The sequence below is a fragment of the Sturnira hondurensis genome, unplaced genomic scaffold (assembly GCF_014824575.4).
Source record: "Sturnira hondurensis isolate 20B ecotype Veracruz unplaced genomic scaffold, ASM1482457v3 Scaffold0019216, whole genome shotgun sequence".
Lineage (NCBI taxonomy): Eukaryota > Metazoa > Chordata > Mammalia > Chiroptera > Phyllostomidae > Sturnira > Sturnira hondurensis.
In genome coordinates, this window is record NW_028091847.1 from 348,090 (window position 1) to 373,763 (window position 25,674).

General features: G+C 48.3%; 1 protein-coding gene across 3 annotated transcripts in view; it reads left to right on the forward strand.

Annotated features, from left to right (window-relative positions):
* The window catches only part of DGKG (diacylglycerol kinase gamma), a 178,500-nt gene that overhangs the window by 65,756 nt on the left and 87,070 nt on the right, over nt 1-25,674 (forward strand). For 2 of the 3 annotated variants that reach the window (XM_037027529.1, XM_037027530.1), the window contains exons 8-19: nt 328-402; nt 1,071-1,193; nt 4,131-4,248; nt 5,704-5,792; nt 8,822-8,938; nt 10,010-10,102; nt 11,656-11,715; nt 14,229-14,308; nt 15,526-15,600; nt 18,024-18,109; nt 22,673-22,762; nt 25,137-25,297. In XM_037027529.1, the coding sequence (XP_036883424.1) occupies nt 328-402; nt 1,071-1,193; nt 4,131-4,248; nt 5,704-5,792; nt 8,822-8,938; nt 10,010-10,102; nt 11,656-11,715; nt 14,229-14,308; nt 15,526-15,600; nt 18,024-18,109; nt 22,673-22,762; nt 25,137-25,297 (1,167 nt within the window). The remainder of the gene's footprint in view (nt 1-327; nt 403-1,070; nt 1,194-4,130; nt 4,249-5,703; nt 5,793-8,821; nt 8,939-10,009; nt 10,103-11,655; nt 11,716-14,228; nt 14,309-15,525; nt 15,601-18,023; nt 18,110-22,672; nt 22,763-25,136; nt 25,298-25,674) is intronic. The other variant, XM_037027531.1, reaches the window with a different exon arrangement.

Below are 25,674 nucleotides of genomic sequence, written 5' to 3' on the forward strand. Positions count from 1 at the left end.
TCAGAGAGCGAAGATCACAAAGGAGGAAACAGGAGTATTTCCTGTGCTAAGTCAAAGCCCAGACTAGGGGGAGGAAGGCGGGTTCAGGAGAAGGTCAGTGTTTGGAGGGCCTTCTGCGTACGTCTGGCCTTCTTGTGAGCATCTACTGTCCACTGAGCTTTGTGGTCAAGGCAGAAATAAGCAGGAACAAGTAGTGAGCTCCCCGTGAAATGCCAGCATATTGGTGCTTCTCATGTTGTGCCCTGCTCATCTTCCCGCAGGGTTTGATGTTGAGCCTTGCTCTTAAAAACACATCTTGAGTTGGTTTCTGCTCTTGCTGTTTTCTAGGAGATGGATCGTATTGTCAACCAAATGCTGCACATTGCCCAGTATCTTGAATGGGATCCCACGGAGCTAAGGCCTGTGAGTTTCTGGAAACACAGGGTGACTTCTGAGTGAGTTTTCAAGAGAAAAGTGGCACGCACTCAGGAGAGAAATAGGCAGGCTCTTCCAGACTCATGTTCTTATAGGCAGCTTCTCTGGGGTCCTACACCTTGATCTCCCTCTTCTCTGATGGGAAAAACCAAAGGCAGCAGGGGCGGGGGGAAGTGCAGACATAATTCACATAATAATTCCCCTGACCTTTTTATCAGAGCTAAATTTTTATTACAGAAGCTCATAAATCAAAGAACTTGGAGCTAGAAAAAATTTTAAAGATTTTCCTCCATCATCAGGTAGTAATAGTGATTTTATTTTTTATGTCAAGTTACATTTCATAGACCTTTTCTCTAATCCTCACTACAGTGCTGAATACATAGCAACAGTCTCCATTTCATAGATGAAACAGAACCAGGGAGTCGGGCTGGCTGGCTTGCCCAAGGGCACTCGGTCAGGTCAGGCAGAGCCACACCTGGACCTCTGGTCTCCTCAGCCCCATTTTTCCCCTCACTGCTCTACTCACTCTGAATCGGAGCGGAAGGGGGTGAAACACAAACCGGACAATGCACAACAAAGGAGAAATGCGAGGGCGGAAGGTGGGGTAAAGGCGTCAAAGGTGAAAGCAGACGATTGCTGCTCTGTGGATTCCGCAGATACTGAAGGAGATGTTGCAGGGGATGGACTACGACCGGGACGGCTTTGTGTCTCTGCAGGAATGGGTCCACGGAGGGATGACCACCATCCCATTGCTGGTCCTCCTCGGCATGGACGACTCCGTAAGTCAGCAAGCCTCAGTTCGAAGGTCTCTCACCGTTCAGGACCATCAAGCTCTATGTGGAATTTCATATCAACCTTGGTTCTACTCCAGTGGGCAAACATACGCTCTAGGCCAGCCCAGAAGTCCTCTCTTTTTACCTGTTAGCGGCTAAACTATATTCGTTCATTTGACAAGTGTGTACTAAATTATTAGCAAATAAAGATACTGTTCTGAGCTCTATACAATATTCACCCACGAGAAGGTTATATTCAACTAAGCCAAAAGAAAAAAATCAAGGAAGAATTTCATCTTTCTCACAAATTAAATTTAAAAAATGAGTTGATGAAGGTGGGGAGGGGAGGAAAGGAGGAAAAAATACTAATCTGTTGAGAGGCAGAAAGTGATCAAAAGCAGAAAAGGTAGGCATTTTCCCCCAATTTATACATACAAAAAGCTGAGATTCTTAGCCTAAGGAGCAAAAAGATGAGTCAGAATTTATTTGTACTTGACTCCAAAGATACTAATGGCCCACCCTTAGGAGAGAAACCCGTGGGAAAAAATGTCAGAGGATGTTTGCCCTGGTCCTGAAGGGCGCATGGGATTTTGGTATGCTGTTGTTGCGCGAAAGGTCAAGTGGAAGGACCTGCAAAAAACAAATGTGAATTTAGTTCTTAATAACCAAAAGTGCCATGCATTTATTTTTAAATATGTTCTAAATTGTAAGTTTCTACATGTAACATAAGGGTTCCAAGAAAGCATTCCTAAATGTCTTAAAAGTCACATTGCTTGTCTGGCTTTTTTAAACTGCACATTTGACCACTGAAAAGTCTGGGGATCTCTGAATGCAATACATACAAACCCGTTCCTCTCCCAGTGGAACTGCAGTGGCAGCAGAAAGCTGCTGGGCACCGGGGAAGGTCGCTCCCACATCCTGCAGCCGCCCATGTGCAGGAATGGAAGAGCCACATGATGGCGCTATAACCCAAGCACACAGGGTACTTCATGCAAAGTCAAGGTCGTTTTGCTTCTTACCTCAAATCTATTGAAAATAATATCCAAGAAAGGGAGAGTCAGCTAACTGATTTAGCTAATACGGGTATTTTCAAGTAAAATGGCAGTCCCTTGGGTTGGGTCTGCTGAATAGTGCTGTAGTTCCCTTTCCTGAAGAAAACCCCTGCTGTGTGGAGGGAGGGGGAAAGATGGAGGGAGCACAGGCTCTGAGGCCAGCAAGAGCCTTGATTTGACTACGAATTCAGTCACTTACTGTTTGTGTGGTGTTGGGATATTTATGTAACTTCACTGAGTCTCCTTACACATAAGGAAGCACTCTAGTTTTGTGTCCCCTACTATCTCGCACAGAGTATGAACTTAATAAAAGTTTCAATTATGAGGCACTGGATTAGAAGCTTTGCTTATAGAAACCATTCCATTAAAAGGCTGTAATTCAATAAACTCAGGGCTTGGAAGAAGTAAGGTTTTGAGGTGGTGAAGAGAATAGACACCAGGGGGAACCCGCTTTTGGACAAGCATATGGGCTCCTCTGGGGACTGTGGCTGTGACCAGTGCAAGAACATGAGAACTGGGTTTGAGTCCGACATGCTGGATCCTGTGTGTCTGACTGTCAGTTCTCACCAGCTTACAAGCGTAGTTTTTACAGCCCTAAGGACCAGCCCAAGAGTGGTGCTGCTTTGATGGAGCCTATAAGAAAGGTTTGGGGACAGTGGGCATGGAGGGGTGTCTCTGAAGACACAGCCTTCAATAAGGCTGTGCTCTCAGGAGCTAGACGGCAGGGGCTCTGGTGCTCAGGGAAGGTGTGTGATTATGTGATGCCTGGCTTACCTAGTGAATGAGGACGAATTTGCTTCTGAGCAGAGGCAGGAAGAAATGTTTTCACCCACTCTCTGACTGTCTCTTTACTATTTTATCTGTGTACAGAAAGTTGATGAGAGGGTCCTTGCTGACTGTAGAAAATTTGAAAATACACAAAATAGAAATTAGAGAATAAAATAAATTTATAGTGCTTCCAGCCATAGCTAACCTCTGTTAACAGTTTGGTGACATTTCTTGGCATGAAAGATCTTACTATGTAAAGCTGAGATTATAATCGATCCGCAGATGTGCATTCTGCTTTTTTCACCCAGCACTGAATCATGAGCGCGTTCCCAGGCCATACATTTTCCTATAACTATCTTTCTGGTGGCCCCTTCACATTAAATCATACGGCTATGCCACAACTGAACTTTTGGTTATTTTAAGACCTTTAGGATATTTCCAGTTTTGCATTACTTGAAATAAATAATGTTACGTTAAACAACTGACAGAGCACAAAAATGCTCATCTTCATTTCAAAAATTATTTTTTAAGCTAGAATCCAAGAAAGGAAATTTGTGTGTCAAACATTATAAACATTCGAAGGATCACACGTGCATACGTACATGCACAGAAAGTCTGTTCTGAGTTGTGCTTCCACCAGCCATGTAAGAAAAGGCTTATTTTATCCTCCCCACATATTCCTACTCAAATATTCTCAATTTTTAATACTTGCTAATTTTAGAAAATACAAGCACACACAGAGAACTTTGTTTGATTTCTGTCAATTTATGGAATTTATTGGGTTTACATTGGTTAATAAAATTATATAGGTCGCAGGTGTACAGTTCTGTAACACATCATCTGTCTATTGCCCTGCGTGTTCACCGCCTCAGGTTACATCTCCTTCCACCACCATTTATCCCCCATTTACCCTCTCCTGCCTCCTTCCACCCCCCAGTTCCCTCTGGTAATTTCCATTTCTTTAAGAGTCCTTACACCAGTAAAATAAATGCCTGTCTTGTCTTCCAGATATGAAAAGAAAGTCTGTACAGAAAAAAGGAAACATAACAGGAGGCAGCCCCCGGCTCCTGCTAGCTGGGGCGGCCTGCTCCGCACCCCATTCACCCCCTTGCTATCCCTCCAGGGCTCCAAAGGGGATGGCAGACATGCCTGGACCATGAAGCATTTCAAGAAACCAACCTACTGCAACTTCTGCCACGTCATGCTGATGGGCGTTCGGAAGCAAGGCCTGTGCTGCACATGTGAGTAACGTCCTTCGGGCTGCTTTTCCCCAGAACTGCCTTGCTCTGCACGTGGTTGAGCCACTCCAGAAACAGTCTGGGTATTTCTGCTTCCCAGCTTGAGGGCCCTCCCACGTTGTTCCAGGCCATAGACCCTCTGCCCTAGGAAAAAAAGTAACTGAGGCTCACATATAATGAAAAAGTATCTCACACTAATTTCAGTTGGGTTTTGCTAGTGAATATTTTGGGTGGTCAGAGGAACCTAGATGGCTTTTTTATTAATAAGTAACATAAAATATATGTGTGTAAACACAGTAGAAATTGAAACTACCCATTTGTTTCACTTTATAATCCATTTAGTAAAGTCAAGTGAGAGAAGAGAAAAAAAATAGGGAAGGGAAAAGTAGGCAAGAGACTAGAAAGGAGACAAAAGAAAGCAATGGAGAAGGAAGACAGCAGGGGTGATGTAAGAAAGAGGGTGGATTCGAGGAGGAAGAAGGGGAGGGGACTGCAGACAGAAGGCTTTTGGGTGCAGAGTCCTGCCAGTCACCCCCCACACAGACAGGTCTAAGCCCACCAGAGACTGGGGAGCCGCTGCTGTGGGGAGGATGGTCAGGTGCGGCCCACGTTACCATAGCTTTTCATCTAAACATGGACATATGCGCTAGGCAGCAGGTGACCTCGGCCACAAAAGTTGTCTCAGCAGAGTCGGGCCCAGTGTCCACCGAGGGCATCAGCAGGCTAAGGAAGGGGGCTGTCGGTGTTTCCCTGCACCATGCAAATCCAGCTTGCGCCACTTCTTACAGACCCGGTCTCTCTCCTAACAGGAGGGCTTCCAGGTCTGGGGGCCCCTGCTGATAGCACAGTCATCAGTGGCAGTAACAGCAGCGATAACGATAATAATTTGGGGAACAGCTATTCTGACCCAGGCATGTGGTGTTTTATACAAATTATCTCATTTAATGCTGCAAAACATCTGCAAAGAGAAAGAGAGGTGATTTTATTGCCATTTTGTAGAAAACCCTGAATTTCATAGATATAGAACAATTGACCCAGAATTAAGAGGGTAGTTACATGACAGAACCAGTGTCCGGCCCGGGCTCACCTCCCAGCACCCCAGACGAACAATACCGAGGTGCCCGCTGAATGAGAAGGAGGAGACCTCACGCTGCCCTTAAGCGGAAAGACCTTCCAGCAGCAGATGGTTTCTTGCCAAGGTCACTGCCGGCAGTGGAAGGCAGTGAGGCAGGGTGTAGAGTGCAGGAATATATCTAGCAGGTAACCGTGAACTCTCTACTCAATGAACTACCAAAGACCGTTTTGAACTTCTGTTCCTCAAGGCCAGCTCCTGATGTCCCCTGACCCTGACTGGTCACCTGGGTCATGTACAGGCCTCAGCTGGAGTGTGGGGGGCTGGCTGGACCTTTCCTGTGTGGTCACTCACAAGTTCTTTCTTTACTTTTGTTTTTTTTTCAGACTGTAAATATACTGTCCATGAACGCTGTGTGTCCAAAAACATTCCTGGGTGTGTCAAAACGTACTCAAAAGTCAAAAGGGGAGGCGAGGTTGGTGACACCTATTGCCTTGTTCTTCTGCATGCTGTGTCCCCGGCAACATGTCCACCACCAGTGTCCTAGGCAAGAAGGGGCTTTGGGAGCTTTACCCAGCCCCTTCTCTGCCTTGAGGACCACTCTTAAGCCATCTAGTTCATCCATCAATCCATTCAGCATCTGCCTGGTGCCCGCCATGTGCCAGGCACTGTGCTAGGGGGCATGCAGGTTATTAGATGGTCTTCAGCCTGTTGGAGAACTGTGCAATCTAGTGGGCGAGAAGCAGGCACAGAAGCAAAGCACAAAGTAGTAAGATGGACAATAGCAATTGTGTGAGATGTACAGTGGTCATACCAAGGAGGAGGCCAGGGAAGGCTTCACAAAGCAGATGGCATTTGAGTTGTATCTTGAACCCAAATCAGGAAAACTTCACAAGGGATCGAAGCAGGCAAGGCACCCAGGCAGAAGCCCCAAATGCAAAGGCATGGAGGAGACGTGGCTCATTCTGGGATCTGTACTTAGTTTGCTGTGACTCGGGCAGAGAACACTTAAAGCGAAGTGGCAGGAGCTGTGCTGTGAAGATGAGAATTAGCCTGGGAAGGTTATGTGCGGTCAGCTGAGGAGTTGGGAAGGAGTTTCCTGGGCATCTAAGGGGACATTGAAGAGCTTTGAGCACACGAGATGTTGGGTTTGCATATTAGGTTTATTGCTCTGACCATGGTGCAGGAGAGGGATCCAAGGAGAAAAAACCTCCAGCAGTTTGAGCAGGAGGCATGCTGCCCTGAGGGCCTAAACAGGGTGGGGTACACACCCACAGGCTATGCTGACAGGTTTGCAGTAGCATGGCGGCAGCTGTGTCTGTGTCAAGTGTCTCCCAGCCATGCCGGTTGTTGAGTGTTTTGACTGTGGCACTGGTTAAGGTGGAGAAGATGCAGGGAGAGCTGGAGAGATCTTTTGGCGGTACTACCACCAAGACTTAGTGATAGAGACGTAAACAATGAGAGAAGGGAAGAGGTCGGGAATGGCTCCGAGGTTTCTAACTTCGCCATTAGGTGATGCCATTCACCAAGTCTAGAAATAGCCTCTTCTCAAAACCAGCAGGGGAAGGACACTCCTTCCTGCGTGGAAGATTCCAATGAGGAATCTGAGTCAGGAGAGGCTTAGCAGGTGGGAGTGATATCCAGCCCTCCCCCAAAGGACTCCATGAGAGAAGGGTGCCTGTGAGGACACACGTGCATGCCCCATGAGACACCGCATGGCCTCTTGTCCACTTCTGTACCACCCTCATGCACACAGCTCTCCATGTCCATGCCTTCACCACGACGCACGGTACACCTCCTGGGCTTAGGCCCTCAGCCTGCACGCTGGTCACTTGCCACACACAGAACAGAGGGAAGCCACTGAGGGGTCAGGAGGGCCTGAGTCTCCAGGGGCAACCCAAGTCCTTCACCACCTCTTCCAATCCCAGAAGAGAATGGAGAAGGCAATGTGGTGTTAGGAGACAGCCATGGACTTGGAGTCAGAAGGTCTGGCTGTGAAGCTCTGCTTGACCACTTATCAGCCTTGGAACTTAGGGCCAGTCACTTAAGCTCTCTGAAGCCTCATTTTATTCAATAGAAATAATAATAACCTTGGAATAAATTCAATGTGACCATGGACACATTGATTAGCAAACTGGATTCTTTATACCCTCAAGGGTGAATGGCAGAAGGTGAGACGCTACAAAATAAAAGTGACACATCTTCTAGAACAAGCATTTTACCAAAAACCTTTCAGGAGAAGGACTAGTAACTTAATTCATAAGTGACTTGAAACTTTTATTTAATAAAAACATGGATGCACAATGCAAATATTCTGTGTAGTTTTAATATTGTGCTTGCAGTTGGCCCTTCAGATTAGGCCCCCTCCCCCCACTTCCCCCAAGTCCGTACTCTTCCTTCTGTGATCCAGGGTGCCCTGCTGGAAAGTTTTGAGAAGTTCTGTAGAATTCAGAGGGGAGACAACTGAGGACTCAGGCTCCCAGAATTTGGTGTCATGGGTCACTTTGCACTAACACACACACACATACACACGCATCCCCATGGCTTCCAGGTCCCTGGACTGCCCTGGTGGCATTTCCTGGCCAGGGAGGAAGTATAGCCAGCTTTCCAGGAAATAGATGTAAAAGACACCAGCCAGTGACCCACACTAATAACTTTGGACTTTTCCTCTAAGTTTCTTCTAGAGAGCTTCTCAGCTTTGGCTGTCCATTCTAATCACCCAGCGTGCTTTAAAACATACTAATGGCAGTTCCCATCCCCAAAGACTCTAATTTATTTGGTCTGGAGTGAACGCTGAGATTTGGAACTTCTAGGAGCTCCCCAGGTGGTTCTGATGGTCTGCTAAGACTGACAGCCAGTGGCCCATAGGAGAAGGGAAGGAGAAGGAAGTTACCCATCAGTGGGCACCTCCAAAGGGTAGAACTGTGCCAGGAAGGCCCTTCCAAGGGCACTATTTCATTAATCCCCCCTGCAAACACAGAGGTGGGCTTACTGTACCGTTTCTACAGAGAAGGGAACTGAGACTCAGAGAGGTCCAGGAACTGGCCAAAGCTCACCCTGCTGCCAAAGGGAAGATCAGTGACTCCAACCAGTTCTGTCAGCTCCCCAAGCCCTCCTGTTTCCCCGCATCATGCTGCCTTCCGGAAGAGGGAGCACATGAGCACATCACCCTGCAAAAAGTTCTGCAGGACAGACAGATGGACTGCCAGACCAGATGCTGCTCAGAGGCTTGACAACCGGGGGAATGAGCTATTCAAAGCACAGGAAAAGTGGTTTTTCATTTACCTCGATGAATGAAATGGTGGTTAGGCAGGGTCAGAGACCACAGCAGTGCAGTGCAGCAAAGCAGCCCAGCATCCCACACGAGTAGACACTGAACTGGAAACCACCCCTCCGTCCCCGCTCCTCCACCCTGTGCTCCTCCCTGACTCTTCTCCTCCAGCCCAGGGGCCTGGGGGCGTGGTTCCGTAGCCTTCCCTGGTATCCTTCCCTTCCCTCCTGCAGGTGATGCAGCACGCGTGGGTGGAAGGGAACTCCTCCGTCAAGTGTGACCGGTGCCACAAAAGTATCAAGTGCTACCAGAGTGTCACCGCGTGGCACTGCGTGTGGTGCCGAAAGACGGTGGGTTGGCGCCCAGGGCAGCCCTGCTTCTGTTCAGTGTGGTTTTTTGCTCAAGCTTCAGCCAGGGAGCAGTGAACATCCTGCCAAAGGCCTGAGCACAGCCAGGGGAAGCCTGGGGGTGCCCAGAACCCCATTCAATGCCCTAAGTCTGATAGTGCCTCCAGTGAATCACCAAGCTGCCCAGACACAGGACACGCCCAGAACCAGGGCAGCAAAGGCTGCTTAAGAAGAAGCTGGCCGATCTACTGTCTGTGTGGCCAGTCAGCTGTGAACAGGCTGGACCATTAACTTTTTTCTCCTGGGTGTCATCTGAGGCCAGCGGCTCTACCAGAGTTGGAGAGAAATTAGACACTAGAATCCTGCTTCTCCAGGCTCCAGAGGAAGGCACACTCTTTATGGTGGCCCTACTGCCTGGGCCAGAGGCCTGTGCCTGCTGCCACCAGCAACATCAAATGTCCACTTCCTCTCTAGACATCTGGAACCCGCCTGACCTCCCTGCCACAGCAAACTCGGTGCCATGTCTTATTCCCTAGACCAAGGCCCTTGATCAGCCTCAAAAGGACATGGCTCCAAATTCAATTGTAGAACTCTTAAGATGCAGAGGTTAAGTCAAAGGATTTACTTCCAGCCTCTTATGAGTTTGTTCAACAAGATCTCCTTCTTCCCAGTGTCTCAGCTCTCAGGGAGCAAACATCTGGGGGAGCTCTGGAATCCACAGGGGGCGCCACACCGAAGCGCCACGGACAGGCCTGCTCGTGGCCCTTTCGCTCCAGCAGCCATGGGTAGCACTTGGTCCCCTTCATCCGCCCACAGCAGACTCTACAGCCCTAACCACACACAACAGCCACACAGGCACCATGCCACACACAACACACCCCACACACACCCCACACACACAACGCACCACACGCGTACACCATGTACACACACTCAGCTATACTGCCAAAGCCAGCAGCGCATCAGAATTTGGGGAGCACTAGACAGTTTGCCTCCTCAGTAAACCTTTGAACCCACCTATTTGACGTTTCTTTGGTCACTTTCACTCACACTCATCTTCATTGTTTCCTCCAGTTTCACCGCAAATGTGAATTGTCCACAGTGTGTGATGGTGGGGAACTCAAAGACCACATCCTGCTGCCCACCTCAATATGCCCCATCACCCGGGTAAGTGCTGCCACCCCGCTGGGGCTGTGGTCCCCCCCCATCACCCTGAATGTTCCAGACGCAGGCAGCAGCCCAATACTCACACCCTCCGGACAGCTTTCTCCACAGCTCTTAGGGTCTGTGTCTTCAGCACAAGTTCAAACGAGATCAGTACTGCACCCACAAGATTGTGAGAGAAGACTCCCCTGATTGCGATGGTTCCCACTGCAGGTCACCCAGAGTTCTTTGAAATGGCCCATCAAAGAAAGCTCATTCAGTCTCAGCCCCTTGCAGGCAGAGCACGGCTCAAGGAACTACAGTCCCCACCTGCATAAGCTAGGCCTCCCAGGCCTCCCTGTCCCTGTCAACCTCTCTTCTCTGTCCAAACCTCTGCCCTGACGATTTCTCCTTGAGTGTCTCAGCCCTCAACTCATTTTATCCCCATCAGAAATCGTCTGTCTCCTGTGTTGATACTTCCTCTTTCAAACCAAGCACCAAACACCTAAATTGTTTCCTTCCCTCTTAAGTCAGTTGCCAAGTTCCACGGACTCTTCACATTTCATCTCATCCCTGACTTGACCAGCTGCTCTGTTCTCTTTAAAAACTAAAGAAAAACCACTTGGGAAAACCATTAGGCTGTACCTACTGAGTTGGAAATGCAAAACTCTATGGCCCAGGAAGTCCCTCCTATGTATCTACCTGAGAAATATGAGCATTTATTCCACCAAAATACATGCATAAGAATGTTCACAGCAACTTTATCCATAACAGTGAAAAACTGGAAATGAGCTTAATGACCACTGGCAGGAGAACAGATAATAAACCAAGGCCTGTTCATACCATGGAATACTACATCAGAAAAAAAACTGTGTCTAGATAGAAAAAAGGGGGAAATCACAAAGACATAATCCTAAAAAAAAAGAAAGAAACTACACTCCAAAAAGAAAAAAGAAAAAGGACATGTTCTATGATTCCATTTACATGAAATTCAAAAGCCAGGCAAAACCAGTAGGGCGTCAAGAGTAACAACAGAATGACACGTTGCAGTAGTCACAAAGGCACACGAGTAAGCAGAAATGTATCAAACTGTGTAGATTTAGATTTGAGCATTTTACTACATGTAAAATAAACCTCCACAAAATAAATAACAGGCATATTTAAAAACAAAGAAAAGAGGACAAACAAAACTAAGACAAATAACTTTCTCATTATCACTCCATTCAGCTAGTACTGAGCAGAGAAGCCGGATTTAAGACCTTACCTCTCAGAGCGCGAGCTTCTAGGTCTACAACGTAGATTCCTGTTAATCTTGGTGTTTCCTCTCCCTGTGTCCACTCCAATGTCTCGAAGTTAACGTCAGAGCAAACGACGACCGAGGCCTGGAGAGGCCTAAGGAAACCAACAGGCCGACATTTCTTAGGTCCAAGGCCCCACTTTGAAAAACTCCTTCCCATTCCGTACTGCTTTTCTAATTCATTCTTTCTATTAACCATTTGTTTTTCTTCTGATCCCTTTTTTTATATACTCAGCTTTTTCTCCCCCAAAAGATGCTTGTCTCTCCTCTCTCCTCACAGGACAGGCCAGGTGGGAAGTCTGATGGCAGCGCGTCAGCTAAGGGTGAACTCGCAGTGCAGGTAAGTCAGCAAGCTCGGGTCTGAGCATTCATTCTGCGTCGGTCCGGGCTGTGGAGAGGAAGACAGGGTTTGGGAAACTTATCTCAACATTTACTTTCTCATCTGATCAGTTATATCACACGAGACACTTTATTGCCAGCCCCTGGAATTACCTTGGACCACATACTGTAGGCAAGTGGTGAGGAAGGAGGTTGGCAGATCCCAGGGCTGGTCAAATTGACCTTTATCACCTTTTTAGGAATGAGTTGCTTTTAAAATATCAATAGGCCCACTGCCTAAATAATAACAAGAGGGTGGCCTAAAATACTTAGTGGATTTTCCAAGCCTGCCACGCTATCTCTAAAATGCAATTGGCCAAAACAAAGCTAACGTATCCAAAAGTTTTTCTTTATCCTTACATGTATAGTTAACAATTCATTTTTTACTTGGGTTCACCAATCAACATCTTCTCTTTGTGCCTTCCACAAAGTCCCAGGGAAGACAGCATCATTCTTTACAACTTTTAGGAATGTTCTTATCTGCTCCAGGGTGACTGTCTGTGTGACACCCAGAGGCATCTTGGAACCTGAAGAGTGATTTTTGCTTTGGGGAGTGGTATTCAAAAATATTTAACAACCTGCACAGCATGGACACATGCCCAGTCAGTACAGATGCAGGAATCCCACTTAGATGCCAGCTGTGAACAGCTGGTATGCCTGCATTGTGTGGAAGTGTGCATGGGTTCGCTTCACCCAACTCTCGGGCCCTCCAGGTATCTAGAGCTTTCTCACTTATTAAGGTTCCCCATCACTGTTATATACATTTTAATTTTCGAAACGGGGAGGGGGATTTGGAACTGGATAAGTGAGCATTAGATCGTGAACATGGAGCAGAATAGTGTCTCTGTATTAGTCTGTCCTTCAGCTAAACTCACAAGTGTTTATTGAGTACCCACTCTGGTATCTGGTGTTGTGGAGCCCTTGGTAGAAGAGTTATACACACACACACACACACACACACACACACACCCCTGGCTTTTGAGGCATTTAAGATCCAATTGACGTTTTGAGACATTTATCTAAGAAAATAAAACAGCACTGGCTGGTTTGGCTCAGTGGACTGAGTGCTGGCCTATGAACCAAAGGGTTGCTAGTTCGATTCCCTATCGGGGTTCATGCCTGGGTTGCAGGCTAGGTTCCCAGTAGGGGGCACTCGAGAGGCAATTACACATTAATGTTTCTCTCCCTCTCTTTCTCCCTCCCTTCCCCTCTCTCTAAAAATAAATAAATAGAATCTTTAAAGAAAACAAAAAACACGTAAATAACCACAAAAGAAATCCAGATGGTATTATGTGTTTCAAGTGCAGTAGTTTTAGTTGCAGTAATTGAGGAAAACTTCACAGAGGGTGTAACTCTTGAACTGGGCCCTGTGGCTAAGAAAATTTTTTAAAGGTTGTAAAGAAGGAAGGGAGCATTTCCGGGCACAGAGCAGGAGAAGAAATCAGTGTGAGCCGACCTACAGGGTGGGGAATGCAGGAGACATATTCACTGGAGGCTGAGAGCCAGGCTTAGCTGGAACCGCAGTGAGGGTTAGAGTAATTGAGAGGTAACAGTCGAATGGGGCTACACTGAGATGCTTGGATGACAGGTTAGGAGATTTGGATTTTATCCTCTGAACAATGAGGTGTTATTAAAGGTTTCTGAGCAAGGGTGGCATGACTAATGTGATGTCATGGGAGGGAACTACCTGGGAGACAGCCTAGAGTACTTACCTGAGCTGGGAAATGCCCGAGCAGTATGGGTCCTGTGGCATACTGTAACAGTACGCCGGAGAGAAATACAGCTGCCCGAGGCAAGGGGACATTCCAGGGAAAGAACTGGCAGAACAGGGCTTCTTTCCCTGGGTGACTGGATGAATAATAGTACTACCCTTAAACTGGAACAGGAGGCCAGGAGAGACGACCAGTTTTATGATGAAAGGAGGCAGGTCAGGTTTGGGACATGTTGAAGTTTGGAGCATCAGGTTTGTCTCAACCTGATGGTGAGACATCTAGTCCAAGGGACCCACTGGGCAGTGAGGAATGTGGAACTTTCCTAGAAGGAAAATCGGCACTGGGTGGAAGTCATAGTTAACTTCATGAGTGTTGTTTTCTTTAGGTGTTTGACCAGATGACCATACCATCAAAGGTCATATTCAGTTGTATTTCTCACAAAACCTAATCTCCTGCTGTGGGCACGATCCCTCACCATTGTCGAATATTTTGAAGTTAAGATGCCATTGTCCCATCTCTGATTTTGACCTCAAACCCTGTCACCATTCACACTACTTAAAGGCCAATAAGCTGAAGACACCTAGCTACTCACCCCCTCAAAGGCTGAGCCAGCAGACAGAGATCTACCTCCCAGTCTCCTCTCCTCCACGCTTGTAACTGCTTCCTATCCACCTCTCCCAGATGCTGTCTCAGTGTAAACTCTCATCTTGTTCCCCCTGTTGGCTGAAACAGAGCTAATTTCCTTTTCTTTTACCTTTTTAAGTATAAGATCATCCCCACTCCGGGTACCCACCCCCTGTTGGTCTTGGTGAACCCCAAGAGTGGAGGGAGACAAGGAGAAAGGTATGTTGTCTTCTTTTTCAAAATGAAGAGGCTGAAACAGCCTCAGCTGGGTCCTTTCTTCCCTTTAACCATAACAGAGTAGACTGTGGAAACAAGCAGACCTGGGTTCAAATCCCAGCCCTACTACTTATATCTTAATGATCTGGTTCAACTGCCTTGGTTTCCTCCCCTATAAATAAATGATAATTTCTCCTCTCCTAGGGTTGTCGTGAGGATTAAACTAGACACAGTGCTTAGCCTAGGGCCTGTCCCAGGGTTGTCGTGAGGATTAAAATAGACACAGTGCTTAGCCTAGGGCCTGTCCCAGGAGCCATTATTATGGTTCCCAGAGTCAGACCGAGTTCCAACATGCCTGTTTCCTTCCTAATCTCTCAAATGTTTTCTTGAGTAAGAGATGTGGCACGACTTACCATTTGGGACTTCCTGACCTATCCAGCCCCTGAGAAAGCAGGGTACTCACCTCATCAGTGGAGGCAACGCCCAGTCTGTTGGCAGCACTGAGAGAGTAGGCAGAGAGAGGGAGAAGGGGCAAAGCAGCTCTGCCTCCCAGTCTTGTTCAACTCTGGGGTGATGTACAGATGGCATGTGACCTTGAATCCAGCTTAAAAATAATAATATGTAGGGTTGAAGCAACAACTATGAGAACCCCTACCCCACTCCAAAGGGTGGAGCGCCCCTTCTGAACTGATCTGACTAGCTCAAGCTGGAGCCTTGAAATGGAGCCTTGATGGGGTCATTGCCCCAGCCCTCCCCTGCCCCAGCCCCACCTCCTATGATTCCTCCTGATTCAAAGATTTGGGTGACCTTTCCACCGAGGGTCCCTTGATGCCTTTGTAGAGTCCACGAAGAGCAGAACTGTACAACCTAGAACATTTGGGAGAAGGTGTCCATGAAAGAAGCTTTAGGAGAATGGAAGTTCTGTTCTCTGAGTTTCTCTGCCCCGTCTTTTCTGCAAGGGCTGATAACCTCTGGGATTGGGAACTGGAGTCTTGGAGAGCGGGAGGCCTTGAACCAGGGAATTAGGGCATAAGTGATGCACCCGAAGCTGGGACTTTAGGGTCTGCAGGGCCTGTCTTCAGTTTTCTCCCCAATGGGGTTTAAATGGACCTTCATTGCCACCATCAATGGGCTCCACAGTTATTTGCCCCACTGTGACTTCTCATAATGATGTTCTCCTTCTCTGCCTCTCCTCTCTCTCTTTCTTTTTTTTCCCATAGAATTCTTCGGAAATTCCACTATCTGCTCAACCCCAAACAAGTTTTCAACCTGGACAATGGGGGGCCTACTCCAGGGTATGGAGAACAATCCTTACTTCTTATTTCTCCCCCTCCCTTTTGGTCTCTGAAGAATCCCTCTTTTGTCACCTTTCTTGTCTGTTTTTCATTTGTGGACTTGCCCTTCCTGGTATTTTACTCATTTTCTCTTCTTTTCCTTGTATCTGCTCTTACTTCCTCCTGGAGATGCTCGGGAGCTCTCGTTATTTGACTCTAGGAAGTAGCCTCCTGCCTATGCCATTCATGTGATTGACAGGAAGGGCAGACTGCTAAATTATTTTAACTTATTTGTAAGGCCGTGTTAGCTGGTATCTTCATTCTGAATCATCAGAGAAGAAAGAACTTCCTATGACTCTCAGTCAGTGCCAGAACACTGCTGCGTGCTCTGCTGTGGGTCATTTTAGGATCAAAACAATTACTTATCCAATGAAATCACTTCTTCCCCAGACTGTCCATTTTTTAGAGATTGTTAAGCTCCCTGTGGCCCTTCTCCAGTCATTTGCCTATTGGGTCTTTCACTGCTCATTAGAGAGGGAGAGCAAGGAGAGGAGGCGAGGCAGCCCCTTTGCGACTGGGCTGAAGCTCTGGCGGGAAGAACAGATCTTTGTGTTGGCACTAACATGATGAGCTGCGGCTCCCTGTAGGCAATCTGCTCCAACATCGGGCCTGGAAGGCATCCAAAGACTGTTCTGACCAGACAGAGATGCTACATTAGAACCACGTGCTGGCCAGAGGTTGTGTAGGGGCCACGTCCTCTGATCTGTGCACGTGGGCTGGGCTTTTCAGCACACAGCCACTTGGCCCAACCTCCTAACCTGCTCTTCCACACTGGGTTCTGCAAACCTCGCAGAAGGGCTGGAGGAGGGACTCCAAGGAAGGAATCTGTCTCTGTCTACAGTTTTTTGACACAAAGCTGTCATGTATGGAAGTGGCAGTGCAAGGCCCAGTCAAAAGGAGAAGGAAACCTGAGTGCAGAGTCAGCACCTCTGCCACGATTTAACGCTAATTTGAAAGCAGAGCCCACCCACACTGCCCCACGTGCAACCATGGCCACGTGACTGCCAGCTACTGCTCCCTTGCCTTTCCCAGCCCATTCTCTTTGGGGGCATTTTAAGACTTGAATGCAATGCTGTCGCTTAACCTCATCGTTCCTAAATTGTTTTTGCCCTGGGTGACAAGCCCGGTGACAACTTCTAGGGCTGCTGTGCTGAGTATCTCTGAGGTCAGTGCGTAGTCAGGCAGGCTGTCCAGGTGACAGGAGCCTCCATTCAGAATTCACTTTCTATGGGGACAGCAGAGAATGAGGGCATGAGAGGGGATGTGAATTCGCCTGCACCTGCATCAGCGACTCACAAAGCCCCAGGGGTCTTCTCAGACCACCAGGGTGGGCGAGGAGGAGATACTGAGCTTTAGTGTCCCAGACCCCACCCCAGGGTGTGCATGAGTCACACTTGGCTGAAGCAGAGGTTCTCGTCCTTTCCGTGCCAGGAACCCAGTAGGCAGTCTGATGAAGCCTGAGGACCCCTTCTCAGACCAGTATTCCTCAAAACGTAAAATGAAATACATAGGATTACCAGGGAAACCAATTATATTCAAAACAGTTATCAGAATGTTAAGAAAAGAAATTTGCAGTATGGAAATATATGTGATTTCCTAACATATTCTATGTAGCAAATTCCACAGGCAAGTCTAATAACTATTGTAAATTAAAAGTAGTGATGAGCATAAATAATAGCATGAAATACCTTCCATACCTGTAGTAAAACATTAAAATACTTGTGATTTCAACTCCTCACAAAGTCACAGGTATTGTTAATATGTCTGTATTTGCCGCCTACATCTCACAGTTGAAGAAAATGCTAAATGTCAGTTAGAGCTTAGGGAAGAAAAGAATGTAATATTATCTCCTCCAAGTTCACGGTTCTGGATTCTATCCACAGACAGTTCCCTGAGAGGGTTAAGGTCCGGGGGGTGGCGGGGGCGGGGGTGGCGGGTACTCACTCCACTTCCGTCTGGACCCACAGGAGAGCGGGATAAAGACCCAGCTAGTTCAGTGCATCGGATTTAAACGGGAGGTTGTGGAGACAGCAGACAGGAGAGTGGAGGGGAGTCAAAATGTAGTGGGTTAGTTGTATGGTTGCCAAAATAAGCAAACTATGGATTCCTCTGCACAAATAATAGAGAATTTCTAGGAAAAACAAACTTCTGTGTTAACTGTTGAGTCAGATTCTCCTTATACAAGGATGGCCCCTGAGATTCAGACTCAATGGCATTGCTTAGTAAGTTCTGGTTTCAGAACATTAAGTGACCCTTTCAACCCCAAAAGGAATCAAGGTCATAACATACTCCCAGGAAAGGAGGTCGGGGGGCTCTCACTCAAGCAGTGTCAAAGGTCAGCCACAACCTAGTCAACAAGACCATTTCTTTCTTTTACTTCCCAGACTGAACTTTTTCCGTGACACCCCAGACTTCCGTGTCCTGGCCTGCGGAGGAGATGGCACTGTCGGCTGGATTTTGGATTGCATTGGTAAGAATGGGCTGGGGAGGCCTTTGCAGTTTACTTACAGTAAGTACATTTAAAGTCCCAGGACAGCAATACAAAAGAAAGAGAAACGTAGCCAAGGCTTGGTCAACTTTGTTTCCACTCTTGGACCGATGCTTGACTAAATACCTACTTTGGGTGGAAAAACAAAGAAACAGGGCGGTGGAAAGTCTCCCACAGGTACAGATGTAACAGTTTTTTAGGGGGCCTTGCTAAAAAAGCATCTGTGGTGGCTGGGGTTTTGTCAATGGCAGGACGGACAGGATTGGATGGTTGGGGGATGGCCAGAGCTGAGACCCCAGGTAGATCCAGGCTGGTGGATAAAGGCTAGAGCACTAAGCACAGACACATATCCCAGAGCAAATCGCCTTGAGGTGAGCACCAGGAGGCGGTGCCCAGAAAACACATCTAGAAAACGCAGATCAGGGCGAGCAAAGAAAGGCCACACTGGGCTGTGCCCAATACCCCTCGCTCAGAGGGGTAGGGGGGAGAGCCCAGGCTGGGAATCAGGGGCGTGGGTTCTAGTCCAGTTCCTGGGGTACCTGACCTCCAGTAAATAACAGAAACTGACTCTGAAATCCTGGAATGAGAGAATATTCAAGATCTAACTCAGGGAACCCAGGTAAACACTGGGATGTGGAACATAAGGATGGGAAAGGGAAGAGCTGGGGAGAGCCATCATCAAAGTCAGAGGCTGGGCCCAGAGCAACAAGCCCTGGGCTGCTTCTGTCTTCCTGTCACTCATTCCACAAAACTTGCCTGTGCACCTCCTGCGCCAAGCTCTCCTCGAAGCAATGGAGATGCAGCAATAAGCAAATGGACAAAAATCCTGTCTTCATGAAGCTTTCCCTCTACAAGGGAGACACAGGCAATAAACAAAGAAATAAGTGAAACATATGTAAGAAGGCGATAAAAATATAGAAGGGAAGGGGCTAAGGGAATGCAGCTGTGGGGGCCAGGGGTGCAATCTGAATCCTGGTGGTCAGGGAAGACCTCGAAGAGCAGATGACATTTGCACGGGGACCTGGAGGGAGGGCGGCCATGAGAATACCTGATGGAAGAGGAGTTCAGACAGAAGGAACAGCAGCTACAAAGGACGTGGGGTAGGAGCAGGCCGGGCTGCAGAGTGCATCGGAGCCGAGCACGGGAAAGTGGAGTGGCAGGGCATGCAACAGAAGTAGTACATAGCCACGTCACCGGCGAGTGTAGGACATTACACGAAATATGGCTTTTGTACTGGGAAAGTCCCGAGGTGCTGGATGATTTTTGAGCAAAGTAGGGAAACTACAGATTTGGAGGAAGAACAAAGCAGGGAGACAAGTTCAGAGGCTCCTGCAGTCATCCAAGTGAGAGATGACCCTGGTTTGGACACAACAGAAACAGAGGAGGTGGTGACAGGTGGTCAGATTTTGGGTATCTTTTGAAGGTAGAACCAAGAGGATTTGCTGGCAGACTGGATATGGGAGATGAGGGCAAAAGCAGGGTCAAGGATGGGCCATGATAGACCCTGAGCAGGGCAAGGGAGGCTGAGCCTCCAGGGGTCATAAGCAGACCACCCAGCCTGCTTATGGGGTACTGCTCCAGGGGTGGGACCAGCACCTGCAGCACAGCAGACAGGAGAGTGGAGGGGAGCCGCCTTCACGTCCCCTACACACACTTTGGTTTCCATGGACACAGCCCTGCCAAGCAGCCACCCACACTCTCCTGTCACCTGGGCTTGAGCTGTTTGTGGGAGGCATCCCCTGAGAGCTAAGGAAGAAAAAGCTGATCAGCAGAGGGCGGATGGCTGCAGCACTGACAGCTCCTTGCATGGTTCCCTCTCCATCATGAAGGAGAGAGTAGGCTTTCATGAAAAGTTTTAGAAGGTGCATCTGCAGAGGACACAGGTGAGAGAGGCTGCTCAAAACAGAAGGAAGGTCATGTGAGATGATCTGCTTCCACAGGCTAGTAGCTCAAAGAGAAAAAACAGTGGTAACAGGCCAAACTGCACAGTGTTCATTCACTCATCATTCAAGAAATAATGTAGCAATTACACGGTACTCTCTACAACCCCGTTTTGGCCCCTTCCCCGATCCTTGATCTGTTCTCCCTCTATAGCCAGAATGATCTTTCCTGGAATGTCAGTGGGTTCACAGTGTGTGTGGAACACATCTGCTGCTTCCCATTATTCTTAAGGCAAAGGTGAAAACTCTTCAAATGATCAACAGGGCTCTGGGTGGTCTCTCAGCTGCCCATCCTTCCGGCCTTATACCTCCATTCTTCTCTCTCTAGACTCAAGCCACACAGTCCCTCTCTCAGACCCTTGAATGTACAGTTTCTTCCACCACAGGACTTTTGCACAAGCTTTTCCTCCTGTCTGGGATGCTCCCCTGGTCTGTGCTTGGTCAGCTGCTTCTTCAGATCTCATCCAAAGTGTGGCTTCCTGGGGAAAGCCTTTCCTGACATATCCGTGGCCTCTGTCCCCTTATTATAGGACTGAGTTCCTTTCCTCTCCAGTATGAATTTGAAATTATGCCTCATTTATCGGAAAACTTCATTCCTATCTGTCTCTCCCCTTCAGCTACATGTACCATGAGAGCCTAAGTCATGGCCTTTTCACTTGCTGTTAGGGCCTCAGCAACTAACACAGCATCTGGCTGTGTATGTGTGGAGATACTGCGGTGAATGAGATACAGTTCCCCAGGGAGGTCAGAGCACAGTCAGGGAACAAATGAGTAGTCAGTTACAAGGCAGTGTGATGAGATCCTCCCTGGTGCCAAAGAAACATCCTGGAGAGGCACCTGGTGCAGATGAGGGCAACCGGTGGGGGTGGGGGGTGGGGTGTCCCCTCAGAAGCTGCATCTGAGCTGAGCAACACAGAAACTATGATTTAAGGCCCCGAAAACACGAAGATGTGGTTGACATGTTGGCTGGGAGGGAAGATGTGTAAAGGATGAGGCTAGAGAGGAAGGCAGAGCCTGGAAGGGCCTGGTGTGCCATGCTGGGGGGTGAGGGGAAGCCCGACAGTGTAAAAGCAGTGGACTGATGTAATCAGGCTTGTGGTTCAAGGACTTCCCACCTTGGTGGAAGTTTGGAGAACACACAAGGGGGTGGAACTAGAGGCTGAGAGGAGGCACTGGCAGGCATACCAATGGGAAGGAATCATATCATACCTAACTCAGGCATCACCTTGGAGGTGGAGAGAAAAGATTGCTTGGAGATCTTCTGAGGGGAAAGCACACAGAAACTGATGAGTACATGGATGTGGGGTGAGAGAGAAGGAATCCAAGGATGGCATCCAGCTTTCTAGCCTCCACACTGTGAGGATGGTTGACCTTCTGAGAAGGAGGCTCTGGAAGAAAGAGCAGACCTAAGGAAACAAGGGCCTTTCTGGCAAAGGGAACAGAGTGTGCAAAGGCAGGGGAGGCATAAACACAGACTATAGGTGCTGGGAAGGGTGAGAGAGTCTATTGTTTTGTCCCATCCTCCATCTCAACCCTCCCAGCAGTAATCTCCGCCCAAGGTCTTGACTGAGCTCAGCCACTGCTGGCGTAAGTCAGACAAGCTGGGAGACCTATGAACTCCTGTTTTGCTGGAGCAGCCCTAGTATGGGCCTCATGTAGGATGCTGATTCCTGCATTGCCCTGTCCCTCCACCACTGCTCCCCCATAATGTCACTCAGTCCCCCAGCACTAGGTGAACTATGCCCTGGTTGCCTATGCCTCCTGGAGCGCCCCCTGGAGCCCTGGTTGCCTATGCCTCCTTCAACTTTCTCAGCCAAACTACTGCTATAGATCTTCAGCCAGATTAAAACATACATGGTCTACTGTGCGTTCTCCAACACAGTCTGACACAGCTCCACACCAGCATGGGGAATTAGGATTAGGAATCTGTGTATTTGCCAGTCTGGGGGGTGGTGAAAGTGGCAAACTGCTCCCTGGGTACCAAATGACACCTGGAGGTTTTCTGTCAGATGCAATGTTATGAGTGACTTTAGGTGTAACATTTTCAGTTTTCCAAACGCCTCACCACTCCCTGATGTCTCAAACCCCACCTGTGCTGCTGTCTATGCACCTGCCTAGCCCTTGAAGAAAGGACGGGCATGGCCCTGAAGCTGTAGGGCACTGCATTTGGATCCTGGCTCTGGCATTACTTTCCTTCTCTGTTCCTCAGTTGCTTCATTTATGAGGAAAATGATAATACCCAGTAGGGTTGGTCTGAGGGATAAATGTCATAAATGCTAGTTATCACTAAGGATTAGAGCTCTGCAAACTAATGTTTTTGATGTGTGCTGTCATCCCAAAGGGACACATTAGGATGAAATTAGGATGAAGAGATGCAAGTTACAGAGAGACAGATTTTGCTAAATGGAGGGGGGAACCCATTGTAGTAGTCAACACACTGCAGGTGGAAGAAAAGTCTTTAGGAAAGGATGTGCCCCCATCATGGGAGGTATTCAAACAAGGAACGCTGTGGAGGGGTTCAGGCATCAAGCCAGGGATAACTAAATAACACGAACATTCTGTAACCCATGGCATATGGCTCTCTCTTCCTCTGCATGGGTTACAGATAAGGCCAACTTGGCAAAGCATCCACCAGTGGCTGTCCTGCCTCTTGGAACAGGAAATGACCTGGCCAGATGTCTCCGCTGGGGAGGAGGTGAGTCTGCCTGGGAGTGGCACTGCCCTGGGGATAAGCTTTCCAGTCAACAGGGATGCTTCACAAAGTTAAGCTTCTTAGGGATAACATTCCACAGAATCAAATTCCACTCTGGAGCCAGATCGACTTCATGAACATTTTTCTGCCCTGCACTCCATGCTGAGGCCCATGCTTACCCCTTATATTATTACTGTCTGGGAACTGTCTGCTTACTGCCTGCCTTCCCCAGCAGACCAAGCCCACTTTAAGGTAGAGCCCCCTTTGTCTGCCCCCCAGTACCCATCCCAGGAGGGGCTGGCTCACTTAGGTGTTTTCTGCATAAAATCTCCCCTTCCCAAATTACCAATCTTCTAAATTAGGACTCAGAACTCAGACTGAAGAGCCACATCACTGGCTGTTAGCTGCATCCAGATCATCTCAGCCCCCCATAGCCATGGGCCCTCATTTTGAAAATTCCCTGAGAGGGAACTCAGAGTAATAACCTTACAGGGCAGTGGGCGGGAGGTAAGTTGAGACCTTTGCAAACTGCAACAGCCCCCTGGAGCTGGGCACGTTCCAGAGGGCGGAGAAGTTCAAATCAGCACAAACAACACAGAGATCAGTTTGGCAGGCAGACCCAGAGTGGGACTTAAGGTGGCTGATCAATTCAGAGAGTGATTCAAGACCAGGCCTGGCAGCGGTCAGTGAGCAGGCAGAGATTGGTGTGTGCTTGGGCTACAGTGAGTGAAAGCCAGCCCTAGGAGGAAGTTGGCAGGCACTGGAAGAGTTTTCAGGATCCTCAGCCACTCACTGAGACTAAAAAAGGGCCTTCTGTTCAGAGGGACAGGCAGAGTGTGGCCCCAGGCCCTGAGCATCTAGGCAGCTTAGCTAGGCACAGGTTTCATGCAGGAAACCCAGCCTGTGCTCACACATCGTCTCCAGGCCCTCGGCTATATGGGTGCTACCAGTGCTATCTTGTGGGGCATCCCCTAAAGAGCTGAGCAAAGCCCTGGCCACTTGAAAGTACTCTTCAAGTTTGCCCCAAATGTAAGCAGGAACACAGAAGTGTGGCTCTAGTGGTTGGAGTGTCCTCCCATAACTGAAAGTTTAGGGGTTCAATTCCCGGTCAGGGCACATACCTAGGCTGCACATACAATCCCTGATCTGGGCACGCACAAGAGGCAACCAATCAATGCTTCTCTCTCTCTTCCTCTCTCTCTAAAAAAAGCAATGAAAAAATGTCTTACGGCGAGGATCAAAAACAATAGAAGTGTTATTTGAAAGAAAAGACTGTCTCTCTCCCACTAACTTCTTATCATTTATGATTCACATTCTATGTTAGTTTTCTATTGCTACATAACAAATTATCATAATGTAGAGGCTTAAAACATCCATTTTTAGCTAACAGTCCATTGGGCCAGAAGTACCGGAGCAGGGTGACGGGGTTCTCTGCTTAGGCCCTCGCCGGTGAAATCAAGGCACTAGACAGGCTCTGCTCCTCACTGAAGGCTCTGGGGGAAGAATTTGCCTCTAAGCTCATTCGGGTTGTTAGCTGAATTCGGTTCTTCATGGTTGTAGGACTGGGGATCTGTTTCCTTGCTGGTTGTCCACTGGGACCACTCTCAGATGCTAGAGGCCTCTCTCATTACTTGCCAGATGGTCCTCCATCTTCAAAGCTGGCAACAGAGAATCTCCCTCATGTCAAATCCCTCTCAAGCTTCGAATCTATTTCTTAAGGAAAAGCCCGGTCCATTCTGAGGACTCCCCTGATTAGGTCAGCTCCACACAGGACAGTCAATCTCCCTTTGCTAAAAAGTCAACGGTTTCACATAACAAACCTAATTGGGACAGTGACTCTCCCATCTTATATTCACAGGTCCCAGAGGGGTTGAATGGTGTATACACTGGCCAGAGGGTGGGGGAGGGGAGCAGGGGCAGGAATCTCGTGGGGGTCATCTTAAAATTCTGCCTACCACCCTGTTCCTCTGCAACATGACATGGTGTGGAAATGGATCCTCTGTTCTTCAATGTGCAGCTTCGCAGCCGCCCAGCCCACCGATTCTCTAGGTCATGCTTCCCCAGTTCCCTAGGTCATGCTTCCCCAATTCCCTAGGGCATGCCTCACCGATTCTCTAGGTCATGGTTCAGCTGCACAGCCTGGACCCACCCCACCCCATCTACTCCAGTTTTCAAATCTCCCCAGCTTCTTTCTAATTACTCCATATTGTCCTCTTCGTTTCTGTGGCTCAGGAACTTAAGTGTCTCTGGGCCACAGACACACTGAGGGGACTTGAGGTCACAGATGCCCACAGGATTCCCTGCCCTGACAGCGGCCTGTACATCAGCAACAACTTAGCTGTCTGCTTTGAGGCAAATGCAATGTTATGCTCTGCAGGTTACGAAGGGGGAAGCCTGACGAAAATCCTGAAGGAGATCGAGCAGAGCCCCTTGGTGATGCTGGACCGCTGGCACCTGGAAGTCATCCCCAGAGAAGAGGTGGAGAATGGGGACCAGGTCCCATATGACATAATGAACAACTACTTCTCCATTGGCGTGGTGAGTTGGCCAGGGATTGCCTTTCTGCATAGAAGAGAAAGCCCAGATGGGCAGGAAACATTCTCATCCACCATTGTTCCCTTCTGGGTCCCTACTTTTTACCTCCAGCCTTGACTTGTGTCCAAACATCCTTGCCTCTGGACATCTTTATTACACCAAGCCCTCATCCTTGATTATAACCGAAATTCCCTCCCCTGTAATTTTAACGAACACGAGAAAAGACAGGTCATTTTCAAAAGACAGATTTACCCTTTGGATAATTTGAAGCAGTTAAAGGAAAGCAACACCAAGAAATAACCAAGGGGGCAAGGTCAGCAGGAGACTCTCACATGAGCTTCCGGAGTTGGAACTCTCTTTTCCAAGGACTACGTGGTCCC